Genomic DNA, 13,521 nt, shown 5'->3' with positions numbered 1-13,521 from the left:
AAATAATGGAAATACAAAAGAGATAAGAAAAAGAAAGCGGTACAAGTAAAAATAGAAACATTGTTGGTAATGTACAATCCATCTATGCTGAAATCGATAGTACATACATAGATACGTACGTACTGCCACTATCAATAGTAGTACTTCGTACCTACTGAGCAAATAGTGGCGGTACCCCAGCTTAGCCGGCACAATAGTAGTGCGGCTATGCAAGTCAAGTAAGCAATCAAGAAGGCCCTTACCGCGCCTCACGAAGCATCATCAAATCCTCTTCATCCATGGGCGCCTCCACATTCCAAATGGCGAGCGACTCGCCGCCCAAAAGCCTCACGTCGGGCTTTGCGCGCGCATTAATCATCGCCTTGCTTGAGAGCGCCAACGCGTCCGTCAGCTCAGCCATCCGGCGCGACGCTACGAAGGCGCGCGTCAGCAGCTCGTTTTCGGCGACCTGCATGGCGAGGTTCATGCACTGGACTAGAATGTCGCTGCTGATGACATGTGCTGAGTAATAGAGGGCGCTGTGGTAATCGAGGAAGAGTTCGGGTATGTAGGTGTTGCGAATTTCTTCTAGTTCGGCCTGTTCTTCGTCTATAGGTTTTTTGGTCAGTGGGTGTGGTTTGAGGCTAGACATCGAGGCGAAGTGCTTACCGTTCTGACCGCTGATTAGCCAATCGTATAGGACTGCATCAATGTGCACGCTGACTCCGTCTAGCGCTTCCTGCAGTTCCGCAAGGAGATTCTTGAGAGTTCCCGAGTCGCGTCGGCGTTTGCCGTTATCAATTTTCTCGCATACGCCAGCAAATCTCTCTAATGCGTCGAAGGCGAGGATAAGTTGTTCTAGGTCACGCATAGTCCGCGACTGTACGCAAAGAAGCCTGGTTTGAGCGGTCGACGGCAAGCTGTTACTGCTAGATTTATTCCGCTTGTGACCGTATGCTCGCGCTTTGGAAGGGCTAGACGGTTCTGGGGTGCCAATATCTAACTCATCCTCATAGTCCATGGCGAAATCTGTGATATCAAACCCGAAGGATTCTCGGGAAATGTCCGATAGCCGCATTCGCCTACTGAGTTCCCTAGCTGCAGGGAGTCTACCAGAAACTTTAGAAGTGTTAGCGGCTATTTGACTGCAGAAGACGAAGAAACTTACTGTAGAACTTCCGGTAAAGCGTTGCCCCAAGGAAACAGATTCGACCCCATTGCCCGTCGATATAACGAAGCCATTCAAGGCTGCGTATGATCTTCTCGTCTTTCCTTGAAAGGTCCGTTCCTATAAAATCATGTTTGACAGGCACCAGCTCGCGGTTCCCATCCTTGCGGGTCACGACTCTCGGGAATTGCTTGAGAGTCCTTGAATGTTCAATAGCGGATTCCCCAGACGTAACTGTCACCCACTGTTCACGGATAACGGATTCGATGTCAATATCGTACTTGTGCATCGTCTGAACTTGATATCTCCTCTCTCTGGGATCAACTATCTCGATCAGAACATCGCCAAGCACAGAATACAACACGTGTTCGGGAAGACGGCAGGCATAGAGCGGAATCAGATAAGCGAGGCCAGCTTCCTCCAGGTTTGCAATATATCCTATCACATTCACAGCCGCGATGTCATAGAATTGAGTATCATTTCGCACATAGCCGATAGAGTTGGTGACAATAAAGAGGTGAGTAGCAATCCTCAAAGCATCACCATCCTCGGCCGCAATGAGAAGAGAATCATCAACGTAGTTCGGTTTTAGGTCCGGTATAAATGAAGGTTGATCCCTATTGATAGCTGCTTGCGAAACTGCCGCGGCCAAGGATGCGAAGAAGGAATCATATCCTTTACCCAGGATCACAGCTTGAATTGTGCGGTAGGGGTTTCGAGCCTCGCCTCCGATACGCTCATGGCCCCTGGTGTATTGCACAAACTTATTGAAATCTGTGTAGCCCGCAGGCTCAGGCGTAAAAACCACTGGACCGGTAGGAGAATGGTTGAGCTTTCGTTGAAATTGCTTGCAGAATCCCCTATAGCGGGATAGGAGGACATTGTTGAAGTAGACGTACAAATAGTCGTCCCAGCTCTGGCACACTTTGAAGGCCGCTTCTGGCTCGCCGCACAACAGCCCGTAAACGGCACGCTCGAAATCTTCGGTCTTGGAGTCTCGCGCCAGACTTGAACAAGCGGCCCTCCAAGAATCTTGAGAGCGCCAGTTCATCATGCGTGTTGTTGAATCGTCAATAGGCGTGTCTCCGCCTGAGTTTGGATCAACGCTAGAACCGCAGATACTAACTGCGCGCCAATTCTCTAGCCGATCTGAGGCCCATTCTCTGATTTTACTCCAGCTCTCCCCCTGCCTAATCATTTTCCAGCAAGTCATCCACGTGGCACGCTCGTAGTACTGATCCTTTCGTTGGAGGTTCTGTTTTTGACGGATAACGGCGTCGGGATCCAGTTGTGTAACCAGCGGCTCAGATTGTTCAGAGGTTAGCAATGAAGCTGTAATCCCTGGGTCATTCGGCTCGAGAGGCTGAGGCCAGGCGCGGAGTCGCTTTTGGCCCTTAATAGTTTCCTTGGTGTAGAGCCATCCATGAGCCCATGAGCCTTGTCCTCTCTCAGCCTGTGTCTCTAGTTCCGATATTAAAGAGTCGATGTCTAGGACAGAGTTCCGCGCAGTGTGTTCCAACCACTTCATCGTAAGAACACATTCTACAGCATATTGATCTGCCTTCATGAACTGATCCCATACTTCACGATCCGACGAATATCGATGCAGTTTTTGGAACACGGTCTCTTGTGATTGTCGGAAGCTTGCTCTGCTAGGAGGGTCATCGACGCTGATAAGGTTAAGCAAAAGCTGCCAGGTGCTTGCTTCCAACTGTAGTCGTTGCAACTCTTCTTCGCTCTTCGCATCGGTCTGAGAGGTACCGTTGGTTTGGTTGAAGCCCCAGCCTCCTTTCGCCTTCTTCAGTGTCTCCTGCTTAGAGATGTCATGGATTGCATCTTGCGCAATGGTCTGATATCCCTTCACCAAATTGTAGACAGCCTGGTAATTCCCAAATTCGTCGGCACGGTTGCCTTTTTGTCTGAAGCGGTCCAGCTTCTCCGCGAACGCTTCGATTTGGCGCGTAACACGGTCGGCGGTTCGGCGAAGGGGGTGCAGAGCCTGCTGTGCGCCTGCTGAGGTGAAGAACTCGGAGGCAGCATCAAATCCATCTGTAGCGCGGTCAGAAATATATCGAAGCTCGTGTACGACAGGCCTACTTTGCCCATTCGGAGCTCCAGGAAGGTCAAGAGGCGATTCGCTGCCGTTCATATCGGGAGCGTCTTCCTCGAGCTCTCCGTTCTCATCCTCGTCGTCCATTTCCTCATCATAATCCTCGACTTCTACCCCTTCTTCGTCCTCCCCTACTTCTTCCTCCTCATCCATGGGCTCATCGTCATCATCATCGATCTCGATGATTTCGGTATTGTTTGGTGGCTGTTGGCTCTGCGGGACAAAGAAGTCGTGTGTTAGAAGTGCTCAACGAAGAATTGAGCTCAAAAACAATACTCACATTGAATGACGTGAAGCCAGAAACAGGACCGGCAGACCCGGCAGCTCTACTCAAGGGAGCCATGAGCTAGACGATATTGAAGAGACAAAACTCCCAGCAATGGGCTGGAAAGAAGCAGAATGCAGCTGCGCGACAGTGTTTCTGCCTCTTTGCGTTGTCACCGCATGAATTCTTGTTGGCCCAGCGCGCTGTTTTGGTCGGGCACCACTAGAACACAACGGGACTAGCGTTGTGTTCTCCACGCCTTAAAAAATCTCACGGATTTTCTGCCGCTCGTTTTCTTCTTTTTCTTTTCTTCTTCAATGTCAATTAGGCAATCATTAGAGTCTCGGAACGAGCGTTTTCAATCTTCGTTCAGGTCAATCGGCCTCTCGCGTGCTCAAGATTGTCTTAGAAAAATTCAGCAGTTCTTACAACTAGTCTTGCTCTTCACTTTACATGGGAGCCCAGACTGCAAGGGAATTGTTACAGCACACTTCGCAGCTGTGTGGCATTCAACACGCAAACCTCATCCCAGTCAAGCAAAGCCTCTGGGTTTTCGATACAACTACCCGTGAGATCTATTATGTACATTGTATCTGTATAACAGGGGGGAAAACTTAGGCGAAGAGTTATGTTTCTTGTCCACGCTGCTTCATCTTGAGCTTCAGTAGGTTGGGTTTGGGGCAGCTCGGAGTCTTCGCGTCGTCGCCTTGTTGCTTGTAAAACGCATTGCAGCATTCATACAGGGCGTTTATATGATCCTGGCACTTTTCCTCTTGGTAGGAGTTCTTGGTCAAACACGCTGTAGCTGTTAATGCCTGGTCGATATGTGCCATGGTTCGGGATGTCTACCTTGGATGGCACACTAAGTATGGTCAGCAATGGTTGAAAGTCAATTAAAGGAAAGCGAGACCATACTGCTCGCGGATGGCAGGGAGGATCAAATGCTATATCCTCTTTTAACCCGCCCTGTAGACCTAGATATTATTATCCGGTTTTATCCAGATATATATCTGCTTCTTACCATGATGTAATGGAGCACTTCCAACATTGTTAGCAATGGTTTACTGGAAGTGAGGTGAAGATAAGACAAAGCCAAGATATCCTCAGAGAAACTTACATTAACTTAGCTAGTGTAGGAACAAAGATTTTGGTTGGCTAGTATTGTTAATTGCAGGATAACTTGAAGCTCCATACTTTCATATATTCACCTGCGTTCAAACAGACTTGCGCCGCAAAATATATTTTCCGCGACTCTTCACTGGTGGGGCCCTTGATCACCGTCTCGTCGCCTCCAACATTAATCTCATTTACACCCTCATCTTCTTCCTTCTCTACTTGGATCTTTTACATCAACACTCTCTTCAAATCGTGGCCATTTTATCGTGACACTTCAGAAGTTCTGTTAGTACACTCCCCACCCATTCGACCTCCACATCGTACCCCGCACCGGATCGCATCACATTCAACCGATAACGAGACTAACAAAAAGCTTAGAGACACCTTCCCAGCTAACACCCCCTTCTCGCCGCCACATTTACAGGAAACACCTCACTATGTCCGATACGCCACAAGGAGAGGCCCAAGCTGGCGCTGCCGAGCATCTCAACATCAAGGTCACCGATAACAACAATGAGGTTTTCTTCAAGATCAAGCGGTCTACGCAGCTTAAGAAGCTTATGGATGCCTTCTGTGAAAGGCAAGGAAAACAGGCCTCCACCGTCCGTTTCCTTTTTGACGGCACCCGAGTGAGACCGGAGGACACGCCTGACACTGTATGTCTGATTGGATCCTTCATGCACGAATTTTGAATTCACAATATGAATACATGTGGCTAACTCTCTCCCCCTTTCTAGTTGGATATGGCGGATGGTGACACTCTCGAAGTCCACCAAGAGCAGATTGGAGGTTAGGTGGGCGCGCTGTCTCTCGACGACGATATCTACGACTCGATCCACACATTTCCCGTCGCGGCTGCCGCTTCTTCCGTTCGGGCGTCATACCTTCTCGTATCGTTTCGGGATGAGCCATAGCGTGGTCGATGCTAGTGTTTGGTCTTGGCTCAAAACGGGGGGATTTCGTCTGATTTGGAATGGTTTTATAGCTTTGATGACGAGGGAACGACATAACGGGGAAAAGATAGTACAACGGACAGCTTGCTTGTTTTAGTTATGATTGCTCCTTTTTTTTTCTCATATTTTCTTTCGATAGATCAGAAGGCCAGCGTTGGCGCATATGCGTTATGCTAGTGTCTTTCATATTATCTTCGAATAATGACATGATCACAACATCCTCTACAACCATGCCTCCGTTGTATGAGCATACATGATATGTTACGCCTGAAAATCAAAACCCCACCACCAAAACATTACATACAAAGACAGTTCAACTCCACATTACCTTTAATCGACAAATGTACTGTAAACAACGAGGGAGAAATAAAAAGGGCAGTAAACAAACAGACAGACGACAAGGCATTTAAGCATCCCAAACAGCAGCCTTTACCTTCTCCTCTTCCTCTCTCAGTTTAGCCGCCTCCTCTTTCTCCTTATTCCGTCGTCGAATCTCCTGCTCCTTCACAGACCGATCATACGCCCGCTGTTCCTCCGTTCGCTTGGGGGCCCGGATCCCCAAAGCCCCGGCAATTAGCCTCCCCGCAACAGCAGTCTGCTTCTCCGGCCGCCGATTCTGGTCTCGCGGCGCAGACGTAGATCTAGATCTGGACGCAGTAGAGGACGCCGGTCCTCCATACCCGCCCGTTGCAGCAACCCAAGGCTGCGACGTCTGTGGCGAGATGGGGGTAGGAGGGGGATCGAGCGGCCCCTCCGCCACAGCAGGTGATGTGCCCAGGCTATTGTCTGATTCTGCGAAATTGGACGTCGCCGAGCCTGGATCTACCTCGCCCTGGGCGGAGTCCACGGGTGAGGATTCGTCGAGCTCATCTTCCCAGGAGTCAACGACGACAGGGGCTTTCTTTTTCTTGGGCACAGGTGCGGCGGTGTTTAGAGAGGCGGTTGTTATTTTTGGACGCGGGATGTCGGGGATGGAGGAGGTCTTTTCGCCGATGTGGAGCTCGCGGAGGGAGGATTGGAGCTCGGAGGTTGCTGTTGCTGCTGAGGTTGGACTTGCGGCTGTGGGCATTGGGAATGGTTATCAGCAGGAATTTCCTGGATTAAAAGTATGTACGGTGTAGGTATGTATAACAGCTCGGGAATAGGAAAAATGTCAAGCGAGCAAGCAAGCTAAACGAGAGAGACAGAACAGAAGGAGCATGAAAGACAGAACAAACCCTTTGCGCCCGACGTGGGCTTCGAAGCCATCTCAGCAAGCACTTTTTATACTGGACGGAGTAACGACCTTCAGGCCCAATGTCTGGACCGAGTCGATATGTGGGTGTAGTTTATTAATAGTCAAGGGTGAAATAATGTATGGCGTCAGTCTGGAGTTTGCTGCGTTTCACTTCAACCCCGCCTTGTTTGGTTGGGTCTCGTGATTGGGATGGAGGAATTGAAATGGAGTGACAGCTCCATGATTGGGGGTTCTTTTCGCCGGAATGAGCACTGGCTTGGATTCTGGGCCTCAGAGCGACCGCAGAGCAGGTCGATCGCTCATTGACTGAGATCGACGTCCCAGAGGATGGCGGCAGGAGTCCCAGAGGCTGCATGTGCACACGACATGCTGCAGGGTATGCTAACTTGCTAGATTTTCGTGGATTGCATTCGTAGTTGTATCATCACACTGAGGTCTACAGTTTGCTTGCTACAGGTATTTCCGCACAAGATTGGGTTTCTTTAGTGGTCGGCTATCTGGATCAAGCAGCAGTGCATTCCCCTGGTCCACGGGCGGCGATATGGGAGCAAAACGGCTATTTGGACCAGCTTTCAGTGTCAAACGGAACCTGCGGGCAACACGCGTGCAGTGGGCGACAGCCGCTCCGAGAGTGAGCCAGTGTTCAGTTTCCGAGAAGACCAATCACTGTCGAGGTTCGGCCTCTCGAAATCTCGGAAGGATTCGGCAACAAACCCGAGACCGGCGCGGAGGTTCGTCTCTAAGACCCCAGTTTGGTTTATTTCCCCCAAGACCTCTTATACTCCACCTGGAGCTCAATCGTTCTTATTTTGTTGCTAGACTACTTGTATAAATTGGTACTTATCCTTGGTTTATGAGAGTTCACTTCCAGCGCCATTGTCCCTTGCCTGTTTACGCTTCGCAATGACCGGGTTGTGCTCGTTAACCGTGCGGGCGCAGAGAACGCCACTTCTGCGAGCCTCAGTAAAGCAGGCCAAGCATTTTTCCAGCTCGTCGCGGCGCGGCGAATATGCGGATACACTTCCCAATCTTAAGATCGGTGCACACACGAGAGTTCTGTTCCAGGGGTTTACAGGTATGAATCGCCGATACCGGATGCCCACTACACTATACTTACGATGTGGCAGGCCGACAGGTATCACCCAGATTGAATTCAACAATACCGGAAAATACTGACTAGCTAGGCTACGGCAAATGTAAAGGAGTCTCTAGAATGGGGAACGAAGATTGTTGGGGGTGTAAAGCCTGGCGTGGACGGCGAGCACCTTGGGCTACCTGTTTTCCCCTCAGTTAAGGCGGTGCGGACTCCAATGCCTCTATTATTTCTCAAGCTTGACGCTCATATATCCGTGACAGGCGCAAGAGCGATCCAAGCCAGATGCCTCGGCAATATACGTGCCAGGAAACCAAACAGCAAAGGCAATTGAAGAGGCCATCGAGGCTGAGATCCCACTGGTGGTTGCAGTAGCAGAGCACGTTCCGCTCCATGACATCCTCCGTGTACGACGGCCCTCACTTCCCTAACCTTGACCGATCATATACTTATCGAATCACAGCTCCACTCGATTCTCAAAACGCAGTCCAAAACACGACTGGTCGGGGCAAACTGCCCGGGTATCATTTCTGCAATTGGGAAATGTCGCATTGGATTCCAACCGCTACCTTGTTTCGCACCTGGGAATGTAGGTATCGTAGCAAAGTCAGGCACTCTGAGTTACGAAACTGTTGCCTCTACTACACGTGCCGGTCTGGGACAGAGTCTTTGTATCAGCATGGGAGGAGATCCCCTCGCAGGTACCAACTTCGTCGACGCTCTAAAGATATTCGAAGAAGACCCAGATACCGAGGGTATCATGCTGGTAGGTGAAATTGGTGGAACTGCCGAAATGGATGCAGCAGGATGGATCACGGATTACCGCCGCAGAACCGCGAACCCGAAGTATGTGCTTGAATCCCCGCCTTGAATTATATGCATACTAACGGGAAAGACCGATCATGGCTCTAATCGGTGGCCGATATGCCCCTCCTGGCCGGATCATGGGCCATGCAGGAGCCTGGACGGCCCCTGGAGAACCAGGCCCTGAGGAGAAGTATAATGCTCTTGAGCGCGCAGGTGCAGTCATGGTTAATCACCCAGAAAAGTTTGGTGAAGGCATGAGAACCCTTCTCACCGACCGGCCTAGCGCTAAAGGCTCAAGCGTAAGTGCCCATTCAATCATACATGAACGTCTAGAAATACTTACAGCCGCAGTCCTCCACCTTCGGAACACAGAAAAGAGGCATGCACACAATGAGACGGCCCACCTCTACTCCCAGACACCAAGAAATGCCACTCCAGAAAGTGCAGTCCCGAACTCTATACATCAAGCAATCCCAAGCTCTCGACATCCTTAAGCAAAAGGCTATCCATGTCAACGAGAGCGCCGAGTCACCCTCAGACCTTCACCTATCCCTCACAATTGACAGGACAGCACTTACGCCTACGCTAATCGCCTCGCCATCTGCTGACTTCGAGCCTGGCAACTCTGTCCGTCTCCCCTTCGCATACACCACAGAAAAATTTGGCGCTTCAGATCGGATCATTGCAACCCTCGCCTCTCAGCTGCAACTTCCGAATGCAGCACACGCAAAACTTGCAGAGCTCGTACAGGCACTTTGGGAAATCTTCAAACAGAAGGAGGCCTTCGTACTAGAGGTTCGGGCATCCGAGTCCCTGGAGGTGCGCGGTGCAAGATTCGGCTTCGATGACGCTGCGTTTCGAAGCTCGGGACGCCAGGAAGATATCCATAAACTGAGAAACGCCAAGGAGGAAGTGCCCGAGGAGGTAGAAGCCGAGAAGGACGGGATTGTCTACGTCAAGTATGTTTGTCCCTTATATACGTTGACTGTGTAGTGCAACCCAACGCAATCTCAGCTAACCCGAACTCTGTAGACTGGAAGGAGAAGGCAGCATCGGAACCTTAGGTAAGATAGCCAAAGCATACCCATCGAACATTCTTTGTTAACAACACCACCACAGTCAACGGGGCCGGCTTAGCAATGAACACCGTCGACGCACTCTCCATCCACGGCGGGCACTGCGCCAACTTCCTCGACACAGGCGGCAAAGCAACCACCGAGACCGTCAAGTCTTCGTTCCGAATAATCACCTCTGACGCGCGTGTGAAGGCCATCTTCGTGAATATCTTCGGCGGTCTGACGCGGTGCGATATGATTGCTGAGGGCATTATCATGGCGTTTCGGGATCTGGAGATGAGTGTCCCTATTGTTGTGCGGTTGAGGGGGACGAACGAGGAGAGTGGACAGAATATGGTGCGTTTTTTTTCTTTCTTATACGTCGGTTTTAGGAATTGGGTAGGAGGTGTACTAACGTGATTGTGATGTAGATTGCAGAGAGTGGACTGCCACTGCATGCGTTTGATAGCTTTGAGGATGCGGCCAAGAAGGTGATTAGTCTTGCAGAGGGTGCGAAATAGAGCTATGCATAGAAAGTGTACATAAGATTTAGATATGGAGGATTGGACAAATCTAGTAAATAGGAAGTTACTCAGTCAAATGTACAGACACTGGTATATAACATCTATCTGCACGTATGTCTATCCAGCGACACACTGATCCATAAAAGCCCGCACGCAACAGACGCAAAATAAACTAACTATCTACACCCATATGTCTTTCGCGAAAAAAAAGAACCGAAAGATAACCCATCTACTCCTTCTTGGGGGGAAGGTATCCCTGAGAATCCAGGTATGCGATAATCTGCTTAACAGCCTCCTGCACAGGCAAGTCCACGTTCTTGACGTGAACCTCCGGCTTCTCCGGCGCCTCATAAGGGCTGCTAATACCGGTGAACTCCTTGATCACACCATCACGAGCTTTCTTGTACAGACCCTTAGGGTCCCGCTGCTCCGCAACCTCAATCGGCACATCAATGTGGACCTCAACGAACGGCAATCCAGTCTCCTCACCAGGCGTGGGGACCTCGTGCAGCTTGCGGGCAGTGTCACGGTCCGCGCGGAAGGGAGAGATGAACGAGGTGATGGCGATGGAGGCCGAGTCGGCGAAGAGCTTCGCAACCTCCGCAATGCGGCGGATGTTCTCGTTGCGGTCGGCGTCCGAGAAGCCTAGGTCCTTGTTCAGGCCGAAGCGGACATTGTCGCCGTCTAGACGGTAGGCCGAGACGCCGCGCTCGCGGAGGAGCTGGTGCTCGAGCTCGACGGCGATGGTGGACTTTCCGGAGGCGGAGAGACCGGTCAGCCAGATTGTGAGGCCGCGCTGGTTGCGCAGGCTGCTGCGCTCTGTGCGGGTGAGGGCGGAAGCGTGGTAGGTGATGTTCCTGAGGAGGGGTTGGTTAGTCTGTGAAACGGGCTGGTGGTTTCGGGTGTGGGGGATGTGTACGTGGCCATTTTGAAGGTGTGATGGTATTGACCTGGCTTCCTGGGAGAATGGGTGTGATTGAAGATAGAGAGAAGGGAATGAAGTTAAGAAGAGAGGAAGAAAAAAAAAAAGAAGCAGCAGAGGTAGAAGAAGGACGGGCTGGGACGAGAAAAATAGGGCGGGGCGGGGCTCCCTCCGAGCGCGGGGGACAGCACTTACGTACGCAGGTCGCAGGTACTTTCCAAGAGTCCAAGACTTGTCCTCATCCCACGCCCGGATGGCGATCGTTGACGAGATGCTCTGTAGACAAATCGCCTTTAATTTCCAATGGTGGTTCCAGCAGGCTATTAGTGATGGTGGCGTAGAAAGGATCAATTGCTCAATTCAGGCTCAGTATACGGTATATGTACGCTACCAACATGCAGGTATTCAGGTTCAGTAACCAACCAGGTAGATATAGACAAAAAACAATCCCGCGTGGATCAATTGAATTCAAAATCGTAGTACACATAGGCCGTGTACTCTGCGCCACCGCCCTCCACCCCATGCATCTCGTTCGGATCTTCCTTCTTAACACGGCCCTTCTTGTCTCGTCCGAAGGCGTTTCCGGCTAGGTACGAGTACTTATCGTCGAGGTTCTTCTTGGCTTTGTCGGCTTGTTTCGAGCTCGGCGTCTGCTGGCTTTTAGCTTTTGATTCTCTGGGCATTGCAACGGGTTACGTACCTTGACAAGCGTGCAGACAAAGTCCAACGGAAGACCGTACCGGAGCACAGTCTCGACGAATACCCGGAGGACAAGAACATGAACCCACACCATAACCGCCTCGCTCCATGATGTCCGACCCAGTCGCAGTGTCTCACCCCAGAGCTTGCGTTCGTCACCGCCCACGCGCTCGACCTCCTTGCGCTCCTCTTCCTTTCCGCCTTCCACGTATTTGAAGTCGCGGGGAATCCATTTCTGTTCGCGGCACTTGTGCACAAACTCCGTGCTGTGCTTGCGGAATGCCGTGACGCCGTACAGGGTGAATTCGTTGTCTTGGGCTACCAAGGTTGCGGAGCGGGGAACAACCATAGGCGCTACGGTTTCGTAGGTTTTAAGGAATTCTTTCACTTGCTGCGCTGGAACGGCAACGAGGTGTGTTTCGATGTACTCGGAGTTCTGAACGAGGCTGCGGGGGTCGACAACGGAAGCAAGGGACTTGGTAGATAGATTTCCCCTGGTTCAGTTAGTTGAAACTTGTTCGCAAACCTGACTGTCGGGGATTGTTACGTTTGTTTCCGTTGGAGGGTGGCCAAGGTATTCTTGATTTGGTTGTATTGGGAGTATTTCGATCGGAGGTCGGTGTCGATACTAGCAGCTTCCTGCGACGAGTTAGCTTTATACATAAACGATACAAAGTCGCCGCAAAACGTACTTTTTGTAGAAGGTCAATCAATTCCGATAGCGACTTGTCGGCCCGGTATTTGACCTTGTTCCATGAAAACGTTCGGAGGTACTGATCCACGGGTTCTATCACCAAAATGTCAATACCCACTCCACAATATAATCAAATCGACCGAGCCAAAGCTGACAACATACTATCATTCACCGTCTTCATCTTCTCAATCTGTGCCTCGTCTCCCTCCAGGACATTCTTCAACGCATCGCCGACCTTACCAACCACAGCTTGGCAAGCAGCCTCTAGCTTAGCCAGTTCGTCCGCTTGCTGCACGAGAGCGTCGAGGGTGCCGATCTTGAATTCGGGAATCGGAAAGGGAGCGACCGTGCCGTTGTCCGCACCGACGGTGGATGTGATGGTTTCGAGAGCATCGTCGCGGTGGTGGGAGGGAGTGATGGATGAGGGGAGAGAAATGAGGAGGTACTTGGTTAACTTGGACATGGTGGCGGGGTTGTCTGAGAGGTAGAGGGTAAAAGAAAGCTATCGCCGCGCCTGGCAAGCAGGCATGAAGCACTTGTGGATGGAAAGCTGGAAGTCGGGGCTGGAGTGATGTAGTGTGGGTAGCTGTCCGGTTGGGTTCTCGTCCCGGAGCTGCGGTGGTTGGCGGAGGCGGTCGGGACGCTAATGCTGTAGATGCACCACGGTCTATAGCCCAGCTCAAACACAATTAAACCCATTTTCCACAAAAATTATACTATTATTATATGCAGATGGAGTATATGCAAATTTAGCCTGATCACAGACTATGAATAACAATCCTGATACCCAGCTAGCCTTCGTCTAAATATATTCTAAAAAGCTATGTGCAAGAACGAATTCATCCAAATATCCCACATTAATACGCCAGATACAACAACTAATTATAATCCATCTATCC

General features: G+C 50.7%; 7 protein-coding genes across 7 annotated transcripts; 2 read left to right on the top strand and 5 right to left on the bottom strand.

The window, feature by feature from the left end:
* Nucleotides 1-238: 238 nt before the first annotated feature.
* NUP84 (nucleoporin Nup84/Nup107 family protein) lies at nt 239-3,600 on the bottom strand (the record flags this gene model as incomplete). Its single annotated transcript, XM_041705560.1, has 4 exons — nt 239-588; nt 649-1,098; nt 1,148-3,470; nt 3,538-3,600. 4 exons carry the CDS (start codon nt 3,598-3,600, stop codon nt 239-241), a joined length of 3,186 nt encoding a protein of 1,061 aa, XP_041558034.1.
* A 548-nt stretch (nt 3,601-4,148) lies between these two features.
* On the bottom strand, nt 4,149-4,546 carry CMC4 (Cx9C motif-containing protein 4, mitochondrial; the record flags this gene model as incomplete). Its single annotated transcript, XM_041705559.1, has 4 exons — nt 4,149-4,321; nt 4,372-4,384; nt 4,438-4,488; nt 4,544-4,546. 4 exons carry the CDS (start codon nt 4,544-4,546, stop codon nt 4,149-4,151), a joined length of 240 nt encoding a protein of 79 aa, XP_041558033.1.
* Nucleotides 4,547-5,075: 529 nt separating this feature from the next.
* On the top strand, nt 5,076-5,432 carry APUU_50549A (SUMO family protein SMT3; the record flags this gene model as incomplete). Its single annotated transcript, XM_041705558.1, has 2 exons — nt 5,076-5,294; nt 5,376-5,432. 2 exons carry the CDS (start codon nt 5,076-5,078, stop codon nt 5,430-5,432), a joined length of 276 nt encoding a protein of 91 aa, XP_041558032.1.
* A 565-nt stretch (nt 5,433-5,997) lies between these two features.
* APUU_50548S (uncharacterized protein) lies at nt 5,998-6,839 on the bottom strand (the record flags this gene model as incomplete). The annotated part of the gene is made up of 2 exons (XM_041705557.1): nt 5,998-6,650; nt 6,809-6,839. 2 exons carry the CDS (start codon nt 6,837-6,839, stop codon nt 5,998-6,000), a joined length of 684 nt encoding a protein of 227 aa, XP_041558031.1.
* An 892-nt stretch (nt 6,840-7,731) lies between these two features.
* Nucleotides 7,732-10,304, top strand: APUU_50547A (putative succinyl-CoA synthetase subunit alpha; the record flags this gene model as incomplete). Its single annotated transcript, XM_041705556.1, has 10 exons — nt 7,732-7,903; nt 7,956-7,963; nt 8,013-8,126; nt 8,185-8,328; nt 8,385-8,767; nt 8,817-9,027; nt 9,080-9,687; nt 9,761-9,792; nt 9,848-10,140; nt 10,215-10,304. 10 exons carry the CDS (start codon nt 7,732-7,734, stop codon nt 10,302-10,304), a joined length of 2,055 nt encoding a protein of 684 aa, XP_041558030.1.
* Nucleotides 10,305-10,536: 232 nt separating this feature from the next.
* On the bottom strand, nt 10,537-11,234 carry MET14 (adenylyl-sulfate kinase; the record flags this gene model as incomplete). The annotated part of the gene is made up of 2 exons (XM_041705555.1): nt 10,537-11,164; nt 11,227-11,234. The coding sequence occupies 2 exons, from the start codon at nt 11,232-11,234 to the stop codon at nt 10,537-10,539; spliced, it is 636 nt and encodes a 211-aa protein (XP_041558029.1).
* Nucleotides 11,235-11,687: 453 nt separating this feature from the next.
* VMA5 (H(+)-transporting V1 sector ATPase subunit C) lies at nt 11,688-13,085 on the bottom strand (the record flags this gene model as incomplete). The annotated part of the gene is made up of 5 exons (XM_041705554.1): nt 11,688-11,879; nt 11,930-12,422; nt 12,476-12,567; nt 12,621-12,715; nt 12,785-13,085. 5 exons carry the CDS (start codon nt 13,083-13,085, stop codon nt 11,688-11,690), a joined length of 1,173 nt encoding a protein of 390 aa, XP_041558028.1.
* Nucleotides 13,086-13,521: the final 436 nt, after the last annotated feature.

Source organism: Aspergillus puulaauensis, chromosome 5 (genome assembly GCF_016861865.1).
Source record: "Aspergillus puulaauensis MK2 DNA, chromosome 5, nearly complete sequence".
Lineage (NCBI taxonomy): Eukaryota > Fungi > Ascomycota > Eurotiomycetes > Eurotiales > Aspergillaceae > Aspergillus > Aspergillus puulaauensis.
This window is presented reverse-complemented; position numbering and strand designations above follow the sequence as displayed.